The 26569-nt window shown below is 51.5% G+C and overlaps 1 protein-coding gene across 4 annotated transcripts in view; it reads right to left on the reverse strand.

Moving 5' to 3' along the window:
* Positions 1–26569, reverse strand: part of Kcnj6 (potassium inwardly rectifying channel subfamily J member 6) — a 215467-nt gene that overhangs the window by 59938 nt on the left and 128960 nt on the right. For all 4 annotated transcript variants that reach the window (XM_060370806.1, XM_060370803.1, XM_060370804.1 and 1 more), the window contains one exon: positions 15032–15952. In XM_060370806.1, coding sequence (XP_060226789.1) covers positions 15032–15952 — 921 coding nt within the window. The remainder of the gene's footprint in view (positions 1–15031; positions 15953–26569) is intronic.

Raw genomic sequence — 26569 nt, forward strand, 5'->3', positions numbered from 1 at the left:
ACACCGTGGCAGCTCCAGAGGGAGTGTGGCCCGCTGGCCCCTGACGCACGGCAGGTGAGGAGGAAACAGCTTGGGTGCGAGGCACATTCAGAAAGGTCAGCCCTTGTGAACAAGCAGTTACTGATTTCTCCCTTTCATCAGCACTCTTCTCGCAGGCCCCACGGCGCTGGCTGGAAATGGAAAACAAAAGGCAACTTTGGTCCTCCAGTCAGGTGGAGCCGCCCCCTCGTGGCCTGCCACCTGATGGAGGAGCATCAGCACAGGGCGGGCGCCCAGTCTGCCAGCCCCCAGACGGCTCTCTGGAGCATCTGAGCGTGAGGCTTGTCCGGAAGGAGGAGAGGACCCTCGGGCAGACCCGTGCTGGCAGGTGAGGGGCTGGCTGTGAGCTGCACACTGCGGGCTCAGGGCGCAGTGCTTGCGGTGGCCGAGCGGAGCATGGGCTTCTCGGCCAGGGCGCACCCGGTGACGTGCAAGAGTGGTCAGCTTTTATTCTTTAGCTCCGCCGAAGTGGCCAGGCATGCTCGGCTAGGGGATAAAGAACAGGGATTGCTTCAAAGGCCAGCGTGCAGGGTGTGGGGGGCACCCCAGATAAGAAACCACTGTCTGAGCGCAGCTTGGAAGCAGAGTCACGGTCCCGGGAGGGGGCACAGTGACATGAGCCCCAGATGCTGGAGAGGCGAGGGTGTCGGAGACAAGGACGGGACAGCTCGGACAAGCTCAGGCAGGGCCACCGTGCGAGGTCGTGCAGGTCGTGTCCACCTCATAGTCGAGAGGTGCAGATTTGTGTAGTTATGAGGAATTGTCCAGCAGATGGCAGTGGAGAGTCCAGAGGAAACGTGGGCTTCTCCTTGGCATCCAGAAGCCCCACGAAGTAGCCGAAGCCCAGGGCAAAGCATCAAGAGAGGGAAGGACAGGGAGATGGCAGCGGCCTCTGTGAGCTAGGCTGCTGACAGACCAGTTTCCCTCTCTGAGGTGTAGCTGACGGAGGGGTGGGAGAGAGCCTTGGACTAGGGAGAGTACTGGGACCAAGCCACCTTGACGGAGAGAGCTATCCCAGGAGAGGGGCCTAGTCTGCAGCCCAGCGGAGGTCACCTGACCCACCTGGTTCTTCAGAGTGAGTCCCACAGGAGACGGAACCTCCGGGTTGACCATATCTGCTGACGTTGTTGCCTTGGCAACGTGAAGACACTCAAACCAGAGAGGTTCACACGCTGGTTCGTCACCACACAGGGTACTTCCTTCGCCTGTAGTTTGCCTGGTCCTGGGCTCTGGGAGCACAGCGCCGAGCAGGCAAGGGCTTCGTGCGGAGCCCACAGCCTGGCTGCGGGTGAGTGAATGCCTGAGGGGCGTCCACCTGCGCAGACAAGCACGGCCTGTGCCTCGCCTGGCCCGTGTGCTTTCTGAGAAGGCCTCCCTGAGAAAAGACCAAAACTCACGCGGCTCAGCTTGGGTGGGCGGGTGGCTGGAGATGGGCACACGGCGCAGGCTGGAGCTGGCTGCCAGGACTCCGGAAGGTCTCGTGAGGTGTCTGCGTTTGCCTAGGGCAGTGGGACTCTCTGGAAGTTCTCATATTTTTAAGGACCTTTATTTTCGAGATGAGGTCTCATAATGCAGGCCTGGCTGCCCCGGAGCTGGCTCTGTGAATCAGGCTGGCCTTCGACTCGCAGGGGTCCACTGGCTTCTCTTCTGGAGTGCTGGGATTAAAGGTGTGCCCCTCCACACCCGGCTGCTGGTGGCTTTTGAGCAGGGCAAGAGATTGGCTCCCATTAGTACTTTGTTAGGGGTGCCTTGTGTCTGTCAGCGGAGATTCACAGAGGGACCAAGCGAACGCCGTGGCCCCTCACCCTGATCTGGGTGGTCAGCTGTGGAGGTGCAGGCAGATGTGCTCCGCACTAAAGAAAGAGGGAGAAGCAGGAGGATGCGGCCTTCTTGGCCGTGCCGCTGTATCGGTGACGTCACCAATGCTCACCAGGAGGATGCAGAGAGGAGCAGGTGAACGGAGCAGTCTCTTCCTGCATTGGGGGCTTAGGCTGGGTGAGCCTGTGGGCACCTAAGTGAGCAGGCAGGAAGGAACTTCATGTCACGTTCGGAAATTAGTTTTGCAATCCCAGGGCCTGCTCAGGTACCAGGAGAGGAAGAGCAGAGCTCCAGATGGAGTGGGCTCAGGGGTGCTGGGAGGGGAAGAGATGGCTTTCAGGGAGAGCAGAAGCAGAGCAGCTGTCAGGGAGCCGTGACAGCAGCTGAGGTCGCTTTCAGGGACATGGGGAGCAACAGGCAGTTCTTCCTAAGGCCATGGGGAGGAGGGCTGAGGGGCAGAGGGGAGCCAGGAGAAGCATGGGTTGTTTTTGGAAGTGGGGCAAAGGTCTCCCGTGCAGTTCTAGGCTGGTTTGTAACTTACTGTGTAGATCAGGCTAACCTTGAACCTGAGAGAACCTTTCCTGCCTGTGTCTCCCGAGTGCCGGCGTCACAGGCCTGTGCTACAGTTTTAGGATGTAGACATTATGGATGTTTAATGTCAATGGAAATGCCAGGGGGAGCGATAGCGGGAGAGGAGAGGTGGGCCACGGAGTTAGAGCGAGAGAGCAGGAACTAGAGCTTCTGACGTGAGAGGAGAGGAGGCCAGAGAGTGGCCAAGATGCAACGCGGGAGGCTCACCAGCGTCGTGAAGAGGTGTTTAATCCAGTCTTTTTTTCCTCAACTAAGTGAAAGCCAAGTTATTATCTAAGGGAGTTAGTGCTGGAAGGATAATGGGAGGAAAGAGGGTGAAAATCACGAGTTTGGTGGATGGGAAGATGAGCAGATAAAACATTTAAACACGTACTCAGGTCTGTATAGGGGTTCATTCTTCAGAGGAAGAGACCCTGGGATGGACATATGACAAGAAAGTCTGGAGCTGTCCCTGTCCCCTTGTCCTATTCACGAGGTGTCCTGTTGTGCCTGTTCTAACTTCCTGCTAGATTGTGTTCTATCTGATGCTATATCGTTCTTGTCCTTCCGCTCACGTGACAGCAGCGAATGTTTTGCTTTGACAAATGGGGACATAAGTCTGCACAGTGAGTCTGTCCATACCAGGGGTGGGTGTGCCCAGCCAAGGTGAGGGCTTCTGCCAGTGTCCAGAAGCTGGGATACCTCTGTGCCACACTCATGAAGACAGTGGCCACTGGGCGTGCCTCTGTGCTTGTGCTGGGCTTGGTGACACACATGATCATGCCCCATCTGTAGTGTGAGCTTGCCTCGTGCCCCCCCCCCCCCCCGCGTGCCTAGCCTTGGATTAAAGTATCAGAAGCAAATGCAATCTTTATTATCACTTTAGTTTTCTGAGCTGAATTTGGGGTCAATGGCAATGCAACATTGATCTAATTTAGAATTAGTTTTTGTGGTCCTGGCTCCTCAGTGTCTTCTGAATGTCATTATCCACAAACCTCCTGTTACGAATATCATGAAAACATTTGAGAAAATGTGAAAGGAATGTGCTTAATAGATACTTAATTAAATTCTTCTAAGGATGATTACTAGGGGATTACCACTATCACTACCATCATCGTCATCATCATCATGACCATCATCACCTTCACCCCCATCTTTATCATCACCATCACCATCAAACCCATCATCATCACCACCATCACCGTGACCATCATTACCACCATCATTACCATCACACCCATCATCATCATCACCATCATCATCCTCGTCACCTTCACTCCCATCTTCATCTTCACCCTCACCATCCTCCTCCCACAAAGGGCTCTTCTGGTGTTTCCACTGAAGTGGAAACTAGGCTGGCCTAACTTGATGTCTTCACCATGGTGGGTTCTGGCAGGGAGCCCAGACTTAAAATTGATTCTTCTTACAATGGATTCTTCTTTCTTAACATTAGGTTTTTATTTTTCCTTCCCCAAGGGTTGTCAGCTGGCTTTCTGGTTCTGTTGTGGGCTGTACTTGACACTTCCCTCCACACTACATCAGGTTGGCCCAGAGATTGAACTGGTTATAGCTGGAGAGAACAGGCCAGTGGGTAGCCTTTGTTTTATGTGTTTAAAATTTTTCCTTTAGTTTCTCTATGTATATGTAATGTATATGTGTGTACATATGTGTGTGTGAGCATGTTCCTGTGTCTGTGTGTGTGCGTGTGTGGAGTTTAGAGAACCTCAGATGTTCTGCAGGAACCTGTCACCTGCTTCTTTGCACCAATGTCTATCATGGCCTGTAATTGCCACATAGACTACTCTGGCTGATGGTCAGCCTCAGGGAGCCACCTTGCTCTACTTGCCAGCATTGGGATCACACACACGCCACCATACTTTTTAAAACATGGGTTCTGGGAGCCCAATCCCAGGTCCTCATGCTTGTTAGGCGAGCACGTTATCTTCTGAGCAGTCTTCCCAGTCCTGTGCGTCACCCTGCCTGCCTCCCTCTGTCAGGAGAGGTGCGCTAGGGCTGGGAAGGTACTAGCTAGGAGATAGCACTATTGCCTATTGCCGGCTCAGCCATGGTCTGTGTCATGGCGACCCTCAAGTGCAACTATGGACTAGGCTTCTCTGGAGAGGCAGGTGGGAAGGTGGCCCTGAGGTTTGATCGTGATTTTACTACTCCAGCTGTGGGACCCTGGGCAAGTCATTCACCTCCCAACTCCTCACTGAAGAGCCAACCTTCATTATTTGTCAAATTTCCCATTAACATTTCAAATTGTTTTCAGGCCTGAGAATGGACTGAAGAAGACACCGGCTGAGTGAGTGGCTGAGTGAGTGAGTGGGCTCAGTGGGCCGGTGAGCTGGCTCAGCAGGCAAAGTGTGTGCTGCTGAGCCTGGAGACCTGAGCTTTATTCCCAGGATCAAGAGAACCGAGAAGTTGTCCTTTGGCTTCCACAAATGAGCTGTGATGTGTGCATACACTTGTTGACATATATTCAACATAAATGAAAGAATAAATAAATAAATGTAAAAAATGGCAGCCAGTAGTTGCCAATGCTTGGCAGTGATGAGGATGAAAGTATGTACGACCCCACAGTTGCTCCGTACATATATGAGGCAGTTAATGCGCACCAGGTTTCCTTATAGAGTCTTGTGTATGTGATTCCATAGGATACACATATACATACATACCTAAACATACATATACATCCCCAGGCAAAAAGCTATGGTAAAGTTAAGGAGTGTGATGCTCCCAGACACTGACTTGCAAGAATGGAGACAGAATAAAACCAGCTTATTTGGTATTAAAGTCTTCCCTGGGGAAGAGCGAATTTACAGCAGGAAGAAGACACTCTGCAAAGATGCTAGCTGCAAACTCACTTCCTGGCGAGCCTGGTGTGCTTGGCGTATGCAATGGCTCACTTGTCACCGTGTCATCGTGACATTTTGTATCAGGCGAGGCAGCTTGCATTTGCCATGGCAACAAGCAACCCATCTCAGTTGCCCTGCTCAATATGATGTCCCTGCTCAGTCATGCCTCACGTGCTCAGTGACTGGGTGAGGGGTCTGTTATACTGAGCCAGTGGACGGTTCACACTGGCAGAGGGCTCACTTGTGCCATGAGAACCCAGGGAGGCAGAACTGTCACACACTAGCTTGTGGGTTTGCTGACAATGGATACCCACCGCTTCTGCTTCCATGATGGGGCTGCTGGTTCCTATGGCCTCGGTTCAGATTCATTGGGGAAACCCAGTCTTAGATTCTCTGACATCCATCCTTCTGAGGGCTGGATGGTCTTGTGGGATGGTCTAATGAGCACCATATGTTTTAAGCTACCTCACAGAAACTTTTCAGCTCTATACACCATTTTTCAAAACTCTGAGGGGATCTGTGGTTGATTGAATAATTGATCTCAGTTATTTATTCCAAATCCCCATGACGGAATATTAAACCATTCTACTGAAGTCAGGCTCTACCACGGACTTTCTAAGACCACTAAGAGAGAGCAAAGTTGTTTCCCCTTTTCTGTTTTTTCCTGATAGGAGAATGGCATGTCCCACACCCCTTCATCTGCGGAGAACAGGACATAGACAGTGCTGCAGAGGGCATGTCTTCTGAAGCCTTCACCGTTTAAAGCCCTTGTTACTGCAGCACAACCCAGTCAAGGCAGACTGACACAGTATCATCATTCTTTCTCAAGAGAAGGTCATATTTGTTGTCCATGCTGTAGAAAGAAGTCTCTACTCTAGGATGGAAGTTTATGGAAGCCAAAATGATCTGGTTGGGTTGAGTTAATAGCACAAAGGTAAATATTCCAATCAGGAACATGGGCAGGCATCTAAACAATCTCAGGGACATTTAGAAGAGGGATTGGGAACAGAGAAATGTTATTTTCAGATGTACACTGTTGGTCCTCACTGGCCTCAGAAGAGAGGAGAGGGATCCATGTTTGTGGCCTGCCTTTGGCAGACACGGGAGTGGTGAGCGCTGCTATTTATGGGAATGCAGGACCCTTTCTGGCTCCAGGATCCCTCATTATTTCAAATATCAATTTATAATTCACGGCAGGTGACCGGGATGGAGGCCACCTGGGCTTGCACACAGGCACACAGCAATATTTTCCACGTCTGTTATTCAGAGGGCCCTCAAGGGGATCAGCTGACATTCGGTCCAAGCTTCAAAGTTGCTGGCAACAGTGGAGCCTCTTGTGCAGATGGGGTTTCCTCTCTGCCTTCCTACAAGGCTTTGCTCCTTATTGTGTTTTGCTCGTGTGGCTCTGACCTGCCCTGGTGGGAGTCAGTGCAGGGGAAGGTCACAGCTCTGCTCCTCCCATTTTAGAATTGAAGAAACTGAGGCAAGCCGGTGAATGGTGCAACTGAGGGCTGAAATTAAGAGGCACCGGTGAGTGGGTCTCTGGCTGAGATAGTATCTTTGAGAAAGAAGCCAAGTAATTACTGTAACAGACAGGAGCATACGTGGACGTAGGGCTGACTGGAGAAGCATCCCTGGCTGCTGAGCTGTCTGCAGGACTGTGTGTGTACACACGTGCACACGTAAATAATTTGTGCGGTTTTCCCCAGCGAGCCTCTTCTGGGTGGTTAGAAATTGTCGGGTGGAATCGCTTCCTTGGTAATATGCTGTCAGCGCTCACAGGAAATAACGAGGCTCCCTGACTTCGGGGTAATTAGAGCCGCTTAGGCCGTGCTTGGCACCGTCTCCTGAAGGAGCGCTTCTGGACGAGATAAGGGCACCGTCAGCATCGGGATCAGAGCTGACTTGGACCTTGGTCCATGCGGCCTTGGATTTAAGTCCATTTTGTGTGTGTTGTGTGGCCACCACTAATAGCTTCTGGGCTTCTGTGTGTGGATCTCGGCATAGTCCATTTGGAGAAAGAACAATAATTTTCAAGTAAGAGTGTTTTAATAATGAAATATTTTATTCAGGATCTTAGTCTTTTCAACAAAAATTACTTATGGTAATCTTGATACCTTACTTTTTGGATTATGGAATTTTGCCAGTGCCCTCTGAAATATGAGAATTTGTAATGCTTGTCATTCCTCAGGGACCACCCACCTTTCTTTCGTAGACAGGGCTGAGCTGGTGCAACCACAGCACCTGTGTGTCTTACCTTGCTGACTCTGGGAAGCAGTGTGGGCCACCGCAGCTGGCCTTTTCCATGGATGCGAGGGAGCAAGGTCCAGCTCTCAAGCACCTGTGGACCAAGCCTTTCCCCAGCCCTGAGGCTTGTTTGCAGAGTAAAGGCCTCTCACCCGCTTTTACTTTCAGAAGAGGAAGTGGGCAAGCGTGAGTATCCCTGTGTGGGCACTCACAGCCCCAGCCTCCCGGAGGAGGCGAGACCCCAGTCTCCCCAGCTGTGGAAGACCCAAGGCTCCTCCTGTCCCCAGAGCAGTGCCACTGGCCTACACACCCCAGAGCACCCCTGGGGTACTAGCACTCCAGAGTACTAGTATCTTGGAGTGATGTTCACATGATACACCCAACATGGACCCAAACCCAAGGCCACATCTTTGGTAGAAGAGTTGAGCCTACCACTGAAAGGCCAGGTATATTCTCCCTGTGCAGAAGCGACTTCCTGACTTCCGTGGCTCTCCTACGGTCTCTGCAGAGACTTACCAGAACTATCTGTCTCTGCAGAGGTTTTTTTACCCAAGTGCTCAGCATTTCAGATCTTATCGCTTAACTCCTCCCTGCCCCAACCCCAGATGAGGTAACATAAAAACAAAACAAAAAACAAATGGCAAATCTGGACAGAATGGCCTGCCCAGGATGGAGTAAGTGCAGATTATCAAAACCAAAGGAGGAGCTAAGATTTGGGCTCCGTGAGGGCTCCAGTGATTGATCCTGGGAGGAGCCTATGAGAGCTGCTACACCAGCTCTCAGCGTGTTACCCCTCAAACTCCAAATTTCACATCCTCTCCTATCCTGGAAGACTGCCATTTTGATTACAGCAAGTAGAAAGAGTTCTTGAACCAAGACCCAGCAGCAGCGGGCTCTCCCAGGGTGTTACAGACAGTGCTTAATTCCCATTTCAGAACAACACATCTTGTTTTAATCTATGGTTGTTACAAATCTCATCAGGGATTTTAAAGAGAATTGATTAAGCTGGGAAACCAACAAAGGAACCTTAAAGGAAAACCGAGGGATAAAAGCTGAGAGCATTGATTGATGCCCGAAGCGTCCACATTTAAACGCTAGTTCACTCTTCTGGGCACATAGCTTTATAGAATCTTCCCCAACTGCAGAATGATGATGCCCTGAAACAAGCTCAGCGCACTCCGTACCGGCACCCGCAGTGGCACTGGCGCCGGCTTCGGCATCAGGCCCCTGAGCCCCAGAAAACTGCCCTGCAAGTGGCTGCTTAGTCTCAGCCACATCATCGTCTTGGGCTTGGAACCCCCTTAAATCAAGGGCTGGGTAAAGATTTTGTCTCAAGCCCCATGCTCCGGGATGTGGTTTGTGCCTAGTCTTTCTCCGTGTGGGGGCGGAGCAGCTGTCTGCCCCCTTCTCCAGAGCTCCTGGCTTCCTTGGTGACGGTGACTTCCGCTCCTGGTCTGCCTGCTGCCCTGGGGTACCCTATGCAGGATTGCTTCTGCAGGTCTTGGCGCTCAAATCCTCAGAAAGATATTAACATACAAACATAGTTTGGTATAGAGTTTGTGTAGAACCTACACATATCTCCCCATATGTTAAACATTCTCTTGACTGCTTATAATAGCTCACATAATGTCAGCGGCACAGAAATAGTGTCTATACTGTATCGTGTAATAACGAGTAGAAGCAGTTTCTGTCTGCTTAGAACAGGCACATTTTTTTTTCTCGTGTTTTTGATCTCTATAGTGACTCTTTAAATTCAGGTCCTGCACATATGGAAGGACTGACATGGGGTGGTATACAGTTAGCTCCATTCTGTGTTTCATTTTATCTAGTTTTCTATGCAGAGTTTGAATCTTTCATTCATTCTCTTTGCTGGGAAAAACTTACAGGAAGAAACAAAAATCACAGATGAAAAAAAAAAAGCAAAAGACGACGGAAGGGTTGAAAAGAGAACTTCCCCAGCTGCACTGAGCTAAGTTTGCTTGAATCCTCCCTCTGTGTGTGTGTGTGTGTGTGAGAGAGAGAGAGAGAGAGAGAGAGAGAGAGAGAGAGAGCACGTTCACAGCACAGGTACGGACAGCGCCTGGTGTTTGTCCTCACCTCCTGCCCTGTTTGAGACGGGGTCTCTCTGTTGTGTCTCTGCATGTACACTAGGCTAGATGGCCCAGGAGATTCAGGGCATTCTCCCCTCATCTCCCATGTGGCATTAGGAGCACTGGGGTTAACGATGCACACCACTACACCCAGCTCTATGTGTGTTCTGAAGATCTGCACTCAGTCTACACGCTTGTGGAGAAAGCACGTTACCCCCTGAGGCCCCGCCTAGTGCTCACGAGTCCTGCACAAGTGGGGTTGCTTAGCAAGAGACGTGCTGGCTGTCAAGCTGGGAGACCCGAGTCCTCTACACGGTGGGAGGAGAGAACCAGCTCCTGTGAGTTGTCCTCAGACACCGATGCTGTGGCACATACACTGACCCAACCAGTCATCACTCACTCAACCAACCAGTCAACCAACCAAACAATCAAAACAGAATACATCCACTTTTGAAAAACAGAGAGACCTTATCTTCTGTAGAAAAGGACTAAGACATTTCTAGTTAAAACTGTGTGATGCTGGGGAATATTAGTAAGTAACAGCATAGATGGACAATTATCAGAACCAAATGGCAGGCTCCTAGGGGGTTGATGATACGGTTTGGCTAATTTTTCTACCAGTGGCACAGTTTTCAGAATAAAAAGTGTAAATCCCAAACCCCAAAAGGCTTAATGGAGATATGTTCCACCGAGGCACGCACCCAGGGTACTGGCTCCGGCTGCCTGTCATAGCTGCATAATCGCTGGGGGTAAATATGGAAGTTCAATCAGAAAGGCTGCAATGAGGCATGGCCCTGGGCCCAGCGCTGGGCGGCTGTCATCTAGCTGTGAGGCCCATTTGCCCTCTATAAATAACAGTCTGTATGAATGCTCTACTATTTTAACGCGCATTTGCCACAGCTGCCGAGCGTTGTTTACGTAGCTGAGAAACCTTCTGTAAACATCACTACCTCAAAATTGCCTATGTGTTGGGGACATAAAGGCCCCTTCAAAAATATATTTGCAGATGACACACAGTCAGCTCTGGGGTGTCTGGGTGGCTGATGCCAGAATTTTCCAGGGTTTGATTTATGTTCAAAAATAGAATCCCATGACTGGAAGGTTCTGGGGAGGTTGCGTCGATCACACTCGCTGGACTACAGGCAGGACTGGGACAAAACCGTCCTTGTGGAATGCGTGCCTGTCCTTTAGTGTCAGCTGGACCTGGGTGGATCCCTTCATGGCATTAAGGCTTGCTTCCTGCTCCAAGGGGATTCAGTCTCTCTCCCTCTTTCTCTTTTTCTTTCCTTCTCTCCCCACCCCCCTCTCTCTCTAGGTCCTCTGTATCCCACGCTGTCCTGGGATTCACTGTGTAGCTGAGAACGACCTTGGACTTGATCCTCTGCCTCTGCTGCAGGAGTGCTGGGATTACAGGCATGCACTGTAATCCAGTTTTATGTGGAGCTAGGGTCCAGTCCAGGGTCTCTAGTGTGACAGGCAAGCAGGCCACAGTCCATGACCCTTGATTTCATTTTCTACAATGGAGTTGGAGTCTGTAGCGCAACTGGCATTGGGACGGGGTTCCTGCTGCCAGTCTCCGCAGCGGTCTTGGCCTGGGCTGCCCACACGGCCCCTGCTGCCCGTCCAGCTGAGCTCCAGCAGACCCTGACCTTGGTGCTCAGGTCACTGCAAGACAGCTCAGGTCTCCAGAATATGCTGCGATCAAGGTCACTGAGAGGCTGTGATGTGGGGAGGGAAAGGCCACGTGGATGGCCAGAGTGCAGAGAATTGGTGACTGTGGGGTGCTCTGCCACAAACAGCCTGTCTATTCCCCCCACATTCAGAACATTCTGGAAGAGGGAGTGCAAAGGTAGTAGGAGCCGGAGGTCAGGGAGGCTGTGACGCAACGTTTCTCACAGCGTGCTCACTCCCAACTCACCTCGGCTGTGTTCTCTGCACAAGGGCCGCACACGATCACAAAGGCCGCACACGATCACAAAGGCCGCACACGATCAGCCGGTCGCTGTCTCCACGGGCAGGGGAGGGCCCACCAGGCCCTTCTCCAGTGAAGGAGATGCTGGCAGTGGTGGCCGGGGAAGAGAGAGCCAGTGTTTTTCAGGCTGGGGCCCGCCTCTGCTTCAGTGGGTACAACCCCGCTTAGACCCAGCAGGTTATTGAAAAGGTAAAAGGAGACAGGATGTGGGGAGGAGGTTGCGGCAGTAGGTGATGCTGGAGGGGGAGGGTGGGCACCGGTCACGGTGGAAGTCTACTGTATATACACACATGACATTCCAAGGGAAAAAGAGAACAAGGAAGGGCATGGAACCCTGATGGAGAGTGGCCTGCAAATACAGACACAGTAATCTCAACCCTGGACCCGGCTGGGCGCTCAGTGGGACAGGCTTTTATAGCCTTTTCAAAATTCTTATTTTATGAGCATGGGCCTTTCCCTGCATGCATGTCCATGCAGAACCTGTGTGCAGTGTACTCGGAGGCCAGAGAGGATGCCGGATCCCTGCAACTGGACCTGAGGCACCACATGGGTGCTGGGAATAGAACTTGGGTCCTCCGGAAGAACATCCAGTCCTTTAACCTCCGAGTCATCTGTCTGGCCCAGCAGGGACAGTTTTGAGAGAAGTCTTGAGCTCCTGGGAAGCTGCTCTGGGCCAGCACCCTCCAGGCCTGCACCCCAGGGCATCATCGGATCCCTTCTCAATTCGTCTCCCCCAGTCTGCACATTTTTCTTTTTCTGTGGCTTTGAGGCACTGAAACTTTTTTCTCCTTATTTTCTTCCTTTCCTTAATTGTCTGTAAATCCCAATTGTAGTTTTCGTTTTTGAAGACCGTGTCCCTGCTGAAGTTTCAGAAGCCAATTATGTGGGAGATAGTGAGCTGTACGAATCCCCCCACAGATGTATCAGCTTGACAACACCCCCAGAATGTTCTAGAATGCCTTTCCTCTTCTAACCGGAAATTATTATACACACACAAACACACATACATGTATATATGATCTATATACACACATGTACATGTGTGTATGTATACAGATGTGTGTATTTAAGTATATTAAAAACACACATTTGATCAGCACTGGCTGCCTTTTCTCGTGAGCAGCGGACAGTTTGATTCTTTTTGCTGGCAACTAGCCAGGTGCGGCTAAGAACCCTCGGAAAGGCACACGTGCTCCCAGGCGAACATCGCTGGGAATTACCATGAAGAGGATGCTTCTCACTTCCAATAGGCTTGTTCTGTGCGAGCTGTCATCAGAAAGACAAGATCTACCCTGGGGACAGTGCAAAAGTGATTTTCTTGCTCAGATTCATTTATATTTTGAGGCTCTGGCTGGAGGGAGCGCAGAGCTTGGCTGCTGCTGTTGGGGGGGGGTTTGCACTGGCAGCCAGAGCCTGGATTCTTGTGTGCAGAGGCCAGCGCGGAGGCATTCACTACCCACCACCCAGGTCCTGTTGGTGGGAAGGGAGCACTGGATGGCCAGCACGGGGTGTCTCCACAGGCACCATGGGACTGTGCTTGCTGGTCAGCCTGAGAGGGACAGAGGTCCCTGTCTCAAGGGTCCCTTTCTCATTTCTCTACTCACTGTCCTCAGTCTTTCCTCTTCTTTTACTTCCTTCTCTTTTTCCTCACTCCTTTCCCTTCTCCCTCCTCCTCTCCCCTCCCTTTTCCCTTCTTTTCTCCCTTCTTTTTCTCTCTCCCTGTGTGTCTCTCTCTGTTTGTCTCTCTCCCGTTTCTTCTCCCTCTTTCCCCTCTGATCCAGTTAATTATTACCTCAGGAGAACATAGAAATCTCAAGCCCAAGGTGCTTCTAGCCCCGCTACCATCTGCAGCACCTACTTAGAATTCCACAGCCCCCAGCCAAGGCTCCAGCTCCATACAGACTGAGGCCTCTCAGGAACCAAAAGCTTATGACTCAGAGGTAAGCAACAGTCTTCCTATCCCAGTGCGGGCTGCAGCTGCTCCCCCGAGAGAGAGACAGTTTCTCACTCCTCTTTGCACATCAAAGTTACAGGCCTGTGCCTGGCTCCAGAGCAGGTGTGAGATAAACATCCCTCAAATCCAGAGGGCATTGATTCCAGGGCTCACCAAAGATACCCAGACCTTCAGACGCCTAAGTCCTTCTTACAAACCAGTTGTGTTTGCATAGACACACGCTCCTCCACATCCTTAGGTCACCCGTAGAGCAGGTATAATTCCTAACAATGCTACACAAATATTTATACTACACTATTTAGGAAGGAAGGGCAAAACCAGGAAAGTGTTCAGCACCAGGTGCTGCTTGTTTTGTTTTACTTATTGAGACAGGGTTTCTCTCTGTGTACCCCTGGCTGTCTTGAAACTCACTCTGTAGACCAGGCTGGCCTTGAACTCACAGAGATCCACCTGCCTCTGCCTCCCAAGTGCTGGGATTAAAGGCCTGTGCCACCACCACCTGGCATTGAGACCAGATGTTTTTTAAAAAACTGTGTTGGATCCATGTTTGGTGGAATCCCTGGATATGGGTCCTTAGATACAGAGGGCCAGGCGAATCTTCCTAGTCTTTAAAGTTCTGTTTGTTCTGCAGAAAGCAGACTCCTGGGCCCCAGAGAGTCACATTTTCAGTTTGTCAAACTTGAAAACCTTAGTGGACAAGTTGTCCCTTCGCCTTAAGAACTACTTGGTCGGAGTTGTGACTTTGCCTCCTGTTGGTGTAGGAGACAGGGATATAGAAGCATGGGAGCAGGGACTTTCCTTTGGAAAAGGATATCAGGTTAATGAAGAATTAGGCCAACCCACACATTTTCCCATGACACAGACCAACCTGGCGCTTCAAAGCTAGAGGTCTCCAAACACAGGACAGGCTGTGGGTAAGAGGGACCAGACTGGGTATCAACGACGCAGAGCTGTGAAGAACTGCTGGAGCGGGGAAAGATTCATGCTCTTTCCAGGAGGTCTGTCTGCAGCTCTGTCACTGCCCACCAGGGATGTGGGCAGAGTGCGCTTTGCTCTCAGAATGCGGAGCACATAGCACATATGAACTTTAGACGTGAGCAAAGATGTGTGAAAGCAGAGTTTCCCCAACTCTGAGTTTACAGCACTGGCTGCCCTTGCAGAGGGCCCTGGTTCACTTTCCCAGCCTACATGGCCCCTCACAACTGTTTTGTGACTTCAGGTCTAGGGCATTTGACACCCTCTTCTGGCCTCTATCAGCACTAGGCACGCACTCAGTGCACATACAAACACACAGGCAAAACACACAGATAAAAACAACAGCCATCACCACCAAATCGTAAATTTCAGAAAGTTGAAAGGCAAAATGGCTAGACAACTCAGAGCATGGATTTAAGGGTACAGGACTCATTGGCTCAGAGTTTCACACCAGAGAGTTTCAACTGGCCGCCTTTCCCGCGGAGGACCCAGGACAGAAGCGTCTTACCTGTGGCCTCTACCATTCCCTCCAGGATGACCACGATCTCCAGTTCCTCCTTAGGCAGCTGGGCTTTGGAGATCTCCCAGAAGGGGCTCTGTTGGTTGATTTCATGGCTAATAATCAAGGGCGACACCAGGAAGAGGCGGTCATCCCCGGTGTAGTAGCCCACGTTGATGTCAGTCTGGTTGAGGGGGATGAACTCCCCCTCTGAGGTCTGTTTGGACTTGATCAGCTTGGCTCTGATGGAGGCCTCCACGATGTGGGAGTTCCTCAGGTCCCCCACCCGGAACATCAGGCACAGTTTCCCATCCCGCATGGAGATCACTGCGTGGGTGGAGAAGACCAGCGTCTCCGCCCTCTTCTTGGGCTGGGATATTTTCACAAACATACATCCCACCATGAACGCATTGACAATGGACCCCAACACAGACTGGATTAAGAGCAGCACGATGCCCTCGGGGCACTTGTCCGTGATGACCCTGTAGCCATAGCCAATGGTGGTTTCTGTCTCTATTGAGAATAAAAAAGCAGAGACGAACCCGTTGAGGTTGGTGACACAGGGAGTCCACGAAGGGTCCTCTATGTGGTCCATGTCTCCTCGGATGTACGCGATTAGCCACCAGATCATCCCAAAGAAGAGCCACGTCACCGTGTAGACCATGACAAAGATAAGCAGGTTGAATCTCCACTTTAGGTCCACCAGGGTGGTGAAGATGTCCGTCAAGTACCGGTACGTCTCCCGAACGTTGCCGTGGTGGACGTTACACTTCCCGTCTTTCCTCACGTACCTCTGGATTTTCCTTTTGGTCCTGTCTCGGCTGATGTGTCTCGGAAGGTCGTCCCTGGCCTGCTTAGGCAACTTTGGTTGGTGAATGGCCACTGGGCTTTCCACGTCCTGGTCCATGGAGTCGCCCTCCAGGACATTAGCTGCAAGTTTGAAGAGAAGAAGAGAGTGCAAATGAGATGCTGCTTTGTTTTTGTTTCTGCAGGTAACAGAACCACATGTTTAGTGTACGGCAGGGTAACACACCATGCTCACTCGGCACCGTTGGGCAGGCCCTCGGCTGACGCGTGTGTGTCAATATCTAGTGTGCATGGACTCTGCCACCAGCCCCGGGCTGAAGCGCAGAGCTGTGACATTGGCTCCCCGCCAGTAGCTTGCGCTGTCCCTGCTGTCATGGGGGATGTCTCCTTGCTTGCATGGGAGAGGCACAGGTTCTTTACAGAAGGTATCTTGGGACTCAAACAGGCCTGGCTCTATCACTCACCAGTATGAATGTCCACCTGCTGACACAACTGAGGGGTGGTGTCCCCAGACACGTGGGTGGAGCCTGAATGTCCAGTGTGATTGTCTGTCAGGACTGAACCCTTGTAGCTAAGCTTGCCAACTTTACTGGATTCAGAACTACCATGAAAACACATCTCTTGGTACATCTAGGAGGGATGCTGCCAGAAAGAGTCAACTGAAGAGCAGAGGTCTGCTCTGCATGTGGGTGCTCATCTCACGGGCTGGGACCCACACGGAATAAAAACATCAGCAGCCGCCTCCCTCTGCTCTCCGAGTGGGACACTGGCCAAGCGCCTCACACTCCTGTCGCTGTCCCTGAAAGCTCTGATCCCAAAGAAACTCCATCCTCTAAGTTGCTTTCCTCAGCTGTTCTGTCACAGCCATGAGAGCAGCCACGAATACAAGCCTTCAAGGAGACAGTTACAGGCTGAGCAGGGCCTAGTCTAATACAACCATGTCTACCCCTAGAAGAAGAGAGATGCAGGGTACATGATCAAGCGGAAGGCCACACAGAAAGGCGCCATCTCTAAGACAGATACACACACACACACACACACACACACACACACACACACACACACACACACAGATACAGAGAGGGAGAGAGAGAGAGGCTGTGGGCTTCCAGTCTCTAAAACAGAACAGTAAGACAATGACTCTCTTGTCTGTTAAAGCAGCTCTGGCCAGCAGATACACTCTCCAAATCAACAGCCTCTATTTCTCCATCGTGAAATGCCCACTGGACCAACTCCCGGGGTCCTGACAAGGAAAAGTGAAACCTCGCAGGTGACACAGGCCTGCCTGGCGCATCCTGAAACATGGTTTGGTAGTAACTTGCTCTTTATTACTCTTTATTCAGGGCAAGACCGCAAGTTCTCTAAGTGCTGCTCAGACTCCAGGGCTTAACCGCTTTCTGGGTTTTGTGGGGAAGGATGCATGCCTTATATTTTAATGGTTGGTTCAATGCCAAGGTTAAAAAAGAAGCATGGAGAAATGTTCTCTCTCTGTGTAGTCACACATTTGGTTCGCTTTCCGCCTCAGCATTGAGCATCTGTACTTTGCGTGCGGAGTTTCTTCTTTCTGATAGCCTTCTTGAAGAATGTGCCAGTTAGCAATGCATTAGGAGTGCTCTCTCAGTTGCAGAGGGAATTTTAGACCGGCCTCTGCTATTAAATGCATAGAAACTGCTGTCTGGAATGACTTGTTTAGCTGGTAATTTCAGAGTTGCTGAAAGTTTTATGAGCATTTTCTTCCCCCAGGCTTCCACTTGCGTCCTTTAGTTAAGCTGGGAATTTGCCAGCAGTGCCTGAGTTTTCCTTTTGGTTCAAGGAGAAGTGAGGTCTGGTAGGACACTGCTGCTCACCTGAGTAAGCAAACAGCCAGGGCTGGGCCTGCATGGCTCCCACTTTCTTCCTGGATCAACCTTATAGCTGATTAGCTTATGGTGGGTTAGTTCCCTTTAAAATCAATTACATGGCTCTGTTTTTCAGTTTCTCCCCAAGGAAGGACCCGATCTACAGAGCCTGTTGTGTGATTTGATAGCTTTGTTCTTCAGATCTTTGACCTCAGTGGCCCTTCAATTTGTAAACAAGAAAATTTTCTCCTCCCCATTGTTCCCTCATATGCAAGGCCTGGATTGGAGAAGTAGGGAGGGGCCACAGGTGGGCAAGGTATGTGGGTGGAGCATTCCATCCCTACCCTGCCAAGGCCCTTATCCCGGGGGATGCTTTTGGTCCCCACTCTTCCTGAGCCCTTATCGCTCATCCTTCCTCAGTGGCCTCTACCTAGGATTGCATCTGGATGACTACTGAGATCAAGCCAAGGCAGTCTGGGCAGGCTTTGCTGCAGGCTCGCAGAGACCACAGTGGGCCTGAAGCGTCCTGAGCCTGGACCACTGCCAGGCATTTGATGCATGGCCACTCTGAACCTTTGTCTCTCTGAGTCCCGAGGTGGAAGGAGAGGGCTTGAATACTAGCCACCTGCCCACAGCCTTCAGAGTGTTTTACACTCTGATACACCTTGAAGGAGTCAGTCCCCAACTAGAAGCTGCTCTCTGGGGTTTTGACTCAGTGGCTTTGTTCCAGCTCCAGGTGTCCACCGAGGACTGAGGAACCTCTCTGGAAGGCCAAGGAGCTGGTGGTGCTCTGGGCAGCCTGGAGAGAGTGTCTGCTGACTCCTCGGGGTAAGGACCACATTCCCGTCCTCTTTGTATTCAGGACTCAGAATGGGAGAGATCATGGCAAGGAAACCAAAGATAGACAGACTTTGGCCCTTAATTGTTACCGTCTCTTTTAGTTACTTTTCTCACCACCATGACAAAACACCTGTCTAAAGAAGCTAGCTCAAGGGAAGAAGGGCTTATTTCGGCTCACAGTTCGAGTGTGCAGTCCGTCACACTGGAGGAGGGCACGGTGGCAGGAGCTCGTGGCTGCTGGTTACATGCCAGGAAGCAGAGCTGTGTGCTCATCTTAGCTGCCTGCTCCCTTTTATGGAGTCTCATGGTATGCTGCCTTGCTTTTATGATGTCAGCCTGTGAGATGATATCGCCCAGATTTAGGTGGGCACATGTCCCAACTAACCAGGTCTAGAAGTTCCAGATGCTTGTCTCCTGGGCAATTCTCTGTCAGGTCGGTGGTGTTAACCATCACCCCTATGGAAAGGTCAGGGTGCATTCCCCTGCCCCGCCCCATCTGTCCCTGTGCTCTTTACACCACTGTCACAAACACCAGGCCATAGACCAGAGCGTTTATTGCATGGGAAGCCCATATGATTAGGCCAAGCCCAAACATCCAGAGAGCTAAAACCAACAAAGGCAAGGAGCAAGGGCCGCTGAGTGAAGACCCCATCCATACAGTAGATTCGCTTGCTCACAGTGCTCAGAAAACTCACCAACTTTGGAGGCTCACTTATCCCCACTCATTTTGGTAGCAGCCTGTTGCACGGATTATGGTAAGAGCTGTCTGGGTGTCTTCTCAGGAACTTTCAAAGCCCCGTTAGACACTGAAGAGACTGGAGGGATAAATAACTGAAGACTGACTAGTCTGTCTTTATATCACTCTGTGCCCTTTCGTGTCTCAGCCTCCATCAGGTTCCACTCTGTCCCGTGCACAGATCTGCCCAACTTTTGAGAAACATTTTGGCTGAGGTTATAATTCAGAGCTCGCCAAACCCAAGACGTTTGTGCATCTGAGGGGAAGACTGCTTAAAATCACATGCATCAATTAAGCATTGTTCATTGATGAGGACCAAATGGCAGGTGCCTCCCCCTCGCCCAAGTGGATGAAAGCTTGCTGTGTCCTGTGTTGGCAGTCTGGTCACCTCTGCTCAGCGCTGAGGTCCCAAGGAAGATGCTTTGCCTTTGCTGATCATGTGTGTGATTTGGCTTTATTCCCATTGTTCCTGTGTCACAGTCCTGCCACCTGCTGTCTGGGTGGCCTCGGTGTCAGGCTCCATCCTGAGTGGGGCATGACTTTTAGGACCAGGGTTTTAAGCAGTGGGCACACCCCTGGATAAAGTGATCTCTCTGCTTCTTGACTGCCTGCCTCCAGCTCCCGCTGCTGAGGAGCAGGTCCTGTAGGAACGTGCTTCGTCTGTGATTGACTGACTGGGCTTGAAGGAGGAGGACACGTGGGCCCGTTAGTCTGGAGGGGCTCTCACAGTGAGTGTCGGGAAGACAACAGGGGCGCTGTCCCCACTGGGTTGGCCCAGTTTCAGCAGCTCAGTGTCCTCTGTGCACGGACACGTGGCCCCCGTTGAGCACGGCTTGCCAGATGAGAAGACAGATGTAACCCTCAGAGTGAGCTCCAACCAGCGCTCTGCAGGCCGTTAGTAGCTGGGAGATGTGAGGAGCGCCTTCAGCTGAAAACCAAGAACCAGCCCACACGGAAACGGGCCCAAGAAGCTGCACAAATGGCCAGTAAGCCTGGACTGCATTCAGCAGAGCTGGGCATTAGAAAATGCCAATCGAAACCACAATGAGACGGCAAATCATACACATTGCAAAGGCTGTTATGAAAAGGAGGACAGAGGAAGATTACAGGTATTGGTGAGAAGTGGAGAGACAGGAGCCTGGATTCATTGCTGATAGGGGGGGAGTCCCCAAGGCCACCATAGGACACAGCAGTCAGTGGCTCAAAAGTGAAATATCACGCAGCTGGAGAGACCATTTCACAGAGGACCTGGGTTCGGTTCCTAGTACCTCCATAGCAGCCCACAACCATCTGCGACTCCAGTCCTAGGGGACCCGACGCTTTCTTCTGGCCTTCTCAAGGGCCAGACATATACGTAGTCCACACACAGGCATATAGGCAACCTCTTAAAAGTTAAATAAAAAAGAGCCAGACGGAGCCCCTGCGCCAGCAACCATGCTTCGAGGTCTAAACTCAACAGAATGGGAAGCAAGGGCTCAGACTGCTATTGTGTGAACTTTCCCAGCAGCCGTCTTCACAGAGACTAAGGCGGAAGTAGCTGTTTCCTGTCAGTTCTGGAATGGATGAGCAGAAAGAGAAAGAGGGAATTCACTCTCAGAAGAAGGCAATTCTTCCATAGCTACACTGTGAGTGACCTTGACGACACCATTCTGAGTGACTGAAGACAGCTGCCAAATCATAATAACGTGACCTCATGTCTGTGAGGAAATATGGAGAGACAGAGGGTAGGAAAGTACATAGCAGGGACTGGAATTGTTTGTTTGGGATGATAAGAAGCTTCAGGAAAGGCCAGCAAGGATGATTCCAGAATGTGACACTTCACTCAGTGCTCCAGAAGTGTGTGTTTACGATGGCTAAAGTGTTAAATTTGACACTGAGTCTATTTTATCACAATATGACTCTGTAGATGGTCCCTGTGCTATTGAGAGCCCCTGGAGTGCCCAAAGATACAGTTCACCTCAGCTGTTTTGCTGCAGCCCTGACCCCCAAATAAAACAGTAAATGTCAGAAACCGCAGAAGACCGTAGTTAGACGGAAAGAGGTCAAAGTGCAGTGTTTGCCCTTCCTCTTCCCTTTCTTCCCTCTCCCTTCCTTTGCTTCTTCCTTTCTTCCCTCTTTACTTCCTCCTACCCTCTCTCCTTTTTTTCCCTCCCTCTTTTCCTGTTTCTTCTTCCTCCATTTTCTATAAACCTTGCAAAATGTAAAACCATAGGGACTGTCAAGCCCTGGATTACAGATGCTGGAAGAAATGAAGGAAGGAAGAAGCCGCCAGTGAGAAGAGGTGGCTGTGATCTGGGGCTGAAGAAAAGGTATAAGCAGCAGAACTTGGGGACCACTGAGTGTGTTTTGGGGGTGGGGAGTCATTACAGAAATGGGAGAGGTGGGGCTGGTTCAGTTTGACGCATCTGAAGACATCCTGGTGCCCTGTCTGGAGAGGACACAGGGTGAAGGCAGGCCCTAGATCCAGGAGTTAGCCCCTAGTGTGAGTAGAGAGCTGTGATTACAGGTGTGGATGCTCCACTGTGGGGAAGGGTCTGACCAAGTGAGCAGAGGATGAATTAGAGATCAGAGAGTGAGAAGAACAGTAAGACACAGAACCTGGAAAACAGAACACTAAGACGCCAGAGGCCAGGGAGAAGCCAGAGGGAGGGCCGACCAGCGGCCGGGGCAGGCCAAAGGTGGAACGGCCATGCAGGAAGCCGGATGGGTAAAAAGGCCAGGACCAGCCCACCATCTTTAGGGTTTCATCTGCACATGCCGGGGACAGTGGTGGCCCACTTGGACTGAGAAGAGACTCTCCCTTCTTTAAATGTCACAGAGAATTCTAGACAGATCAAGGATTTGAATGCAAAATATAAAACTCCAGCAGTAAGTGAGGGAGATGCTATTTTTAAAAGTGACACTAAGAGTTGAGAAGCCCCTTTTAAATCCACATTAGGAATCTAGGAGACACACTAAAAGACCGATATTTTTGACAACATAAAAATTTAAATGTCTATTAAAAAATATAAGAGGACAAATCAGAAAAAATGTCTTCAAAACACAGCTTGCATGCCCCCACTTTCGAGAGCACAGACAGTTGGCTATAACAGTGGCAGCAGAGTCGGTACCGTGTTTCTCGGAGAAGAAAATACTGAGCCAGAAAGCTCAGGCACCCTGGCCAACTACAGCGAAGCCAAAGCAATGCAAGTAAAACTATCTAAAAACCCCAAGGAAACCAAGATTAACAACAAACAGACATGCTAACCCACTTCTCCCTCAATAGCCCTTACCAAACACCATTGCAGATGACATCCATGGACTAGTATGTGGTTGTAACTCAAGATGATGCCATGATCATCTTTCCAAGGTGGCTGCCTTTGAAGTCATGACCTCTGCCTCCCAGAATTCTGTCACCACTCCTTCATCTTGCTTTCCCATGGTTCTCATCCAGCATGGGACACATGACCCTCTGGCCCTGGCAAGAGGACCGCGTCCACACAGCAGGCCCCAGTACGATGCCTGAAGGAGGAGGCGTGTGGCCAGGGGTCCACACCACAGTGATGAGGGAAAGGCAGACTCAGAAGCAGGCGCCCACTTGCGCATGTTGCCTTCTTACAATAGCATGTGTGTGTGTGTGTCTGTGAATGTGTGTTGTGTGCACATAGAAAACGTTCTCCAGACTATGAATTTTGATCCATTTCTGAGCTGCAAGTTTGTGTGGGTGTTGTTACTTTTCTTTCAATTTTTCTATATTTAACTTTTTCTCTTAATATGTTTCTTTCACTTAAAAATATCAGTGGGAAGCATCATGTTTTTTCTTTCTTTCTGATTTTACCATCCCAAACATGTGTTGTATAAGACATCAAGACAGAGCATAGGCCTTAGTGATTGGGGTTCACTGCTGTGGGCTGAAGGGTGTCCTCTCCAAAATCACACCCACCCCAAGCCTGCAAATGTGACCTTGCTCAGGAAAGGGTCTTTGGGAATTAAGAAGTTTAAGGGACAAGGTGAAGCTGTGCCAGGTTAGGTCAGAGCCTATACCCAATTAGACATCTCATAAGGAGCAGGGTGCAGCAGAGGTACAGCTCAGGGGCCCCTTGGTGGCGGTCCTAGAGAGCAAGCGGAGAGCTGTGGCCACAGCCACGTGAGCGTGAGCCCCTCCTTCCATCTGGCAGAGGGTGTTGGCTTCTGCTTATGCCTTGACCTTGAACTCTGTCACCCAGGACTCAGAGAAAACAGGTTTCTGTGACTTTCGACCCTCAGTTCATGATACAGTGTTGTGGTTTTCACAGGAAGCCAACACAAGGGAGGTGTCTGTGGAGCGGCAGGTCTGACCCGGGCATGACGAGAGAGGAGGCTGGAGGGGAGCTGGCCAGAGCAGGGTCCTGTGTGTCCTGTGTGTGTGAGCATGAACTTGTGCTAGGAGTGTCTGTGGATGGGAGAGGCCTACCGTGTGGGACATGGGGACATTTCTCTCAGGCTTTGCACCCTCACGCTGGCTGTTTTGAGAGGGTGGCTCACGGCCTGCCTAGCCGTACACTGGGTCCAGGGGCACTGGGATCAGAGCACCCAGGGTGGAGTTTATGTCCAGTGAGGGGAGCAAGTGCGTGTGGCTTGGCCCTCAGTCATAAGGACGTTCTACACAGACGGACTTTGGGAACCGTGCAAACTGAAGGAAGTTAGTCACAAGGGACCAGACAGTGGAGTCTGTCACTCCAGATGCAGTCCCTTCAGCAGTCACTTCAGAGGCAGAGAGCAACATGGCGGGTGCTGGGCTCGGGCTGGGCTGCTGCCTCAGTGGGTACAGAGGTTCCGCTTGGGAAAACGGAAACACTCTAGAGAAGGATGGTGGTGGTGGCCGCATGGAGCGTGGGTTCACTTGCTCGGTGGCTTAGAAGTGTGAAGAGTGGGGCTGGAGAGATGGCTCGTCCAGTGAGCAGCTTGCCCTGGAAGTTCAAGGACCCAAGGTCAGATCCCCAGCACTCCGTGTTAAAACAAAACGGGGTGGTGGCTGCCTGCACACCCAGCTCCCAGCCCTGGGCAGGCAGAGACAGGACACCCCTTTGGCCAGGCAGCCTAGTGAGTCGGAGATCTCCAGGCCACCGAGTCTTGGGCTGTAAGGTGGATGCCTGGCAGCGCCCTTCACTCTTCGTGTGACAGGTAGACACATGCACACCTGCACATGTGAGTACACACAGGGATGTGCTCACACACAAAATGGTTACAACAGTTTTGGACTATAAAAGATGAGTAGCAGAGAAAGCCACCATCGCTTGCGGGCTGGGTTCCTGCCTCACTGCGACAGACAGAGGCAGAGGGTGGCTTCTTCCCTCCCATTCTGTGCACTCTCCTAGTTCTACCCTGGTCCTGGTGCCCTGAGGCATGCAGGAAATGACTGTAGTGTAATGGAGACTCACAGAGGGTCTGTGCCGAGCCCCTCCTTGTCCCTGACACCCTGGAGAAGTGGCCACTCTGAGCTGTGTTTGCCTGAGCTCAGCTCCAGCTCCTTCCCTGAGGCTGCCCTCCAGCTAGAGTCCTTATCTGGGACCTCAGCCTGCAGGGTCTGGTGATAACACATGTTGCTCACTCGTCCCTCCTGTCTGATGTCCCTGTGAAGGTGGTGATGTCCCGTGAAGGTGGTGATGTCCCATGAAGGTGGTGATGTCCCGTGAAGGTGGCGATGTCCCGTGAAGGTGAAGCGGCTTGTGAGAGCATTCTGCACCTCCAGCGTGGGTGACCTCTGCAGCTGATCATAATCAGGAGTCTAGACAGGTTCGCTGGCTTAGCGTCACAGCTGTGTGATCAGCAGAGCCCTGTCCACAGTGGGGACCGTGACAACCACTGAAGTTCGAGAGTGCCTGTTAAAAGCTTAGCTCGGGGTGCTGGACATGAAGGTGAACTCAGGACGAGTGGGGGCCTGTCATGAGGTTAGAACGCCAATGTTGGCTTTGTGAAATGTGTGGTTATGACCTGAAGGGGATCCATGACAGCTCCCTTGGGATGGGCAGAGGAGATAGTCAGCTCAGTTATCAGGCTGCCGATATTCCTGGGGGCCTCTCGGGGTCACCGCAGTCAGCTGCGTGAGTCTGTCATCGCCTGGCTGAGAAGCCGGAGGAGCCAAACTCCGTGTTTGTCAGCCCTCTCTGTCTTCATCACTGCCCCCTCTGTCTTTGTCACTGCCCCTTCTGTCTGTCCTTGTTAGGCAGCACAGAGAAGGCAGCCAGGAGCTGGCTTCCCAGGTTCTGTCTGTCATCACCACCTTCCTGTGTTTTTAGACACGCTGGCCGCTGCAGGCTTGTTTTCTCCTTGGGGACCCTGGGGTTGTTGGCTTCCTTCCTAAAGCAAGAAGGCCAGCTTAGTGTGTGTGTGTGCTTGCTCACTCACATCTGTGCGGGAGCACGTGCACATGAGTACCTGTGAGTGAGCACATGAGTGTGAGTGTGTGGGTATGTGTGTGTGTAAATGGACTTTGAGGAATCTCAGTTGCCCCCTGTCACCGGGACCCACAGCCTTCAAGAGGAAGTGGGGTACCCACCTGCTGGGCTACGGGAAGGATTAAAGGGCACAGTGCATGTGGGAGGCACAGGCTAGTGTGCCAGGCTGGCTCGATGGGAATCCCGCTCTGCCAGCTGTGTGGCCCTGCTCACGCCACCTCTGCCTCAGCATCTCCGAGGCAGGGCCATCGAGACTGTCCGGCTCACACCCGCAGTGTCCATGCTTGGGAGGCTGAGGCCGATTAGACGCTGTGGGTGTGTGGGTGTGCAGTAAGTTCCAGGCCAGCCAGGGCTGTGTGAGGACCCTGTCTCGGCCAGCCAGGGCTGTGTGTAAGAGGACCCTGTCTCGGCCAGCCAGGCTGTGTGAGGACCCTGCCTCTATAACCAAACAAAGCAAATGGAAGCTCCTCACTGAGGAGTGACCATGAGAGCTAGACAAACCATCAGGTGCAGACCTGAGCCCTCGGCTGCTCTCCAGGCTGTCCTGGGAGGGCACCATCAGTAAGTGGGAGAGCCGCTATTTTTATCAATTCAGCATTGCCCTGGCAACTGTGAAACCCAGAAACAGCCGCAGACACAGATGGGACGAGCGTCTGGAAGCTCAGAGAGGGGCCTGGTGACACAGAACTTGCGCAGAGTCCTGTGTGCTTGCGTTCCATAGTGAGCATGAGAGCACACAGATGTTCTAGCACGCAGAGAAGTCGGCCCTGGCTGGAGTCACGTGAGGGCATCACAGAGGGAGCAGGAATGACTGGCTTTGACCGAACATCCATCTCCCGGCAAGCGCTGGACGGCCCAGCAGTGGCCACAGGAAGGGGCGGCCAGCCTTACACACCAGGAGGGAGGCAGG

This window comes from Meriones unguiculatus, chromosome 17, assembly GCF_030254825.1.
Source record: "Meriones unguiculatus strain TT.TT164.6M chromosome 17, Bangor_MerUng_6.1, whole genome shotgun sequence".
Classification (NCBI taxonomy): Eukaryota; Metazoa; Chordata; class Mammalia; order Rodentia; family Muridae; genus Meriones; species Meriones unguiculatus.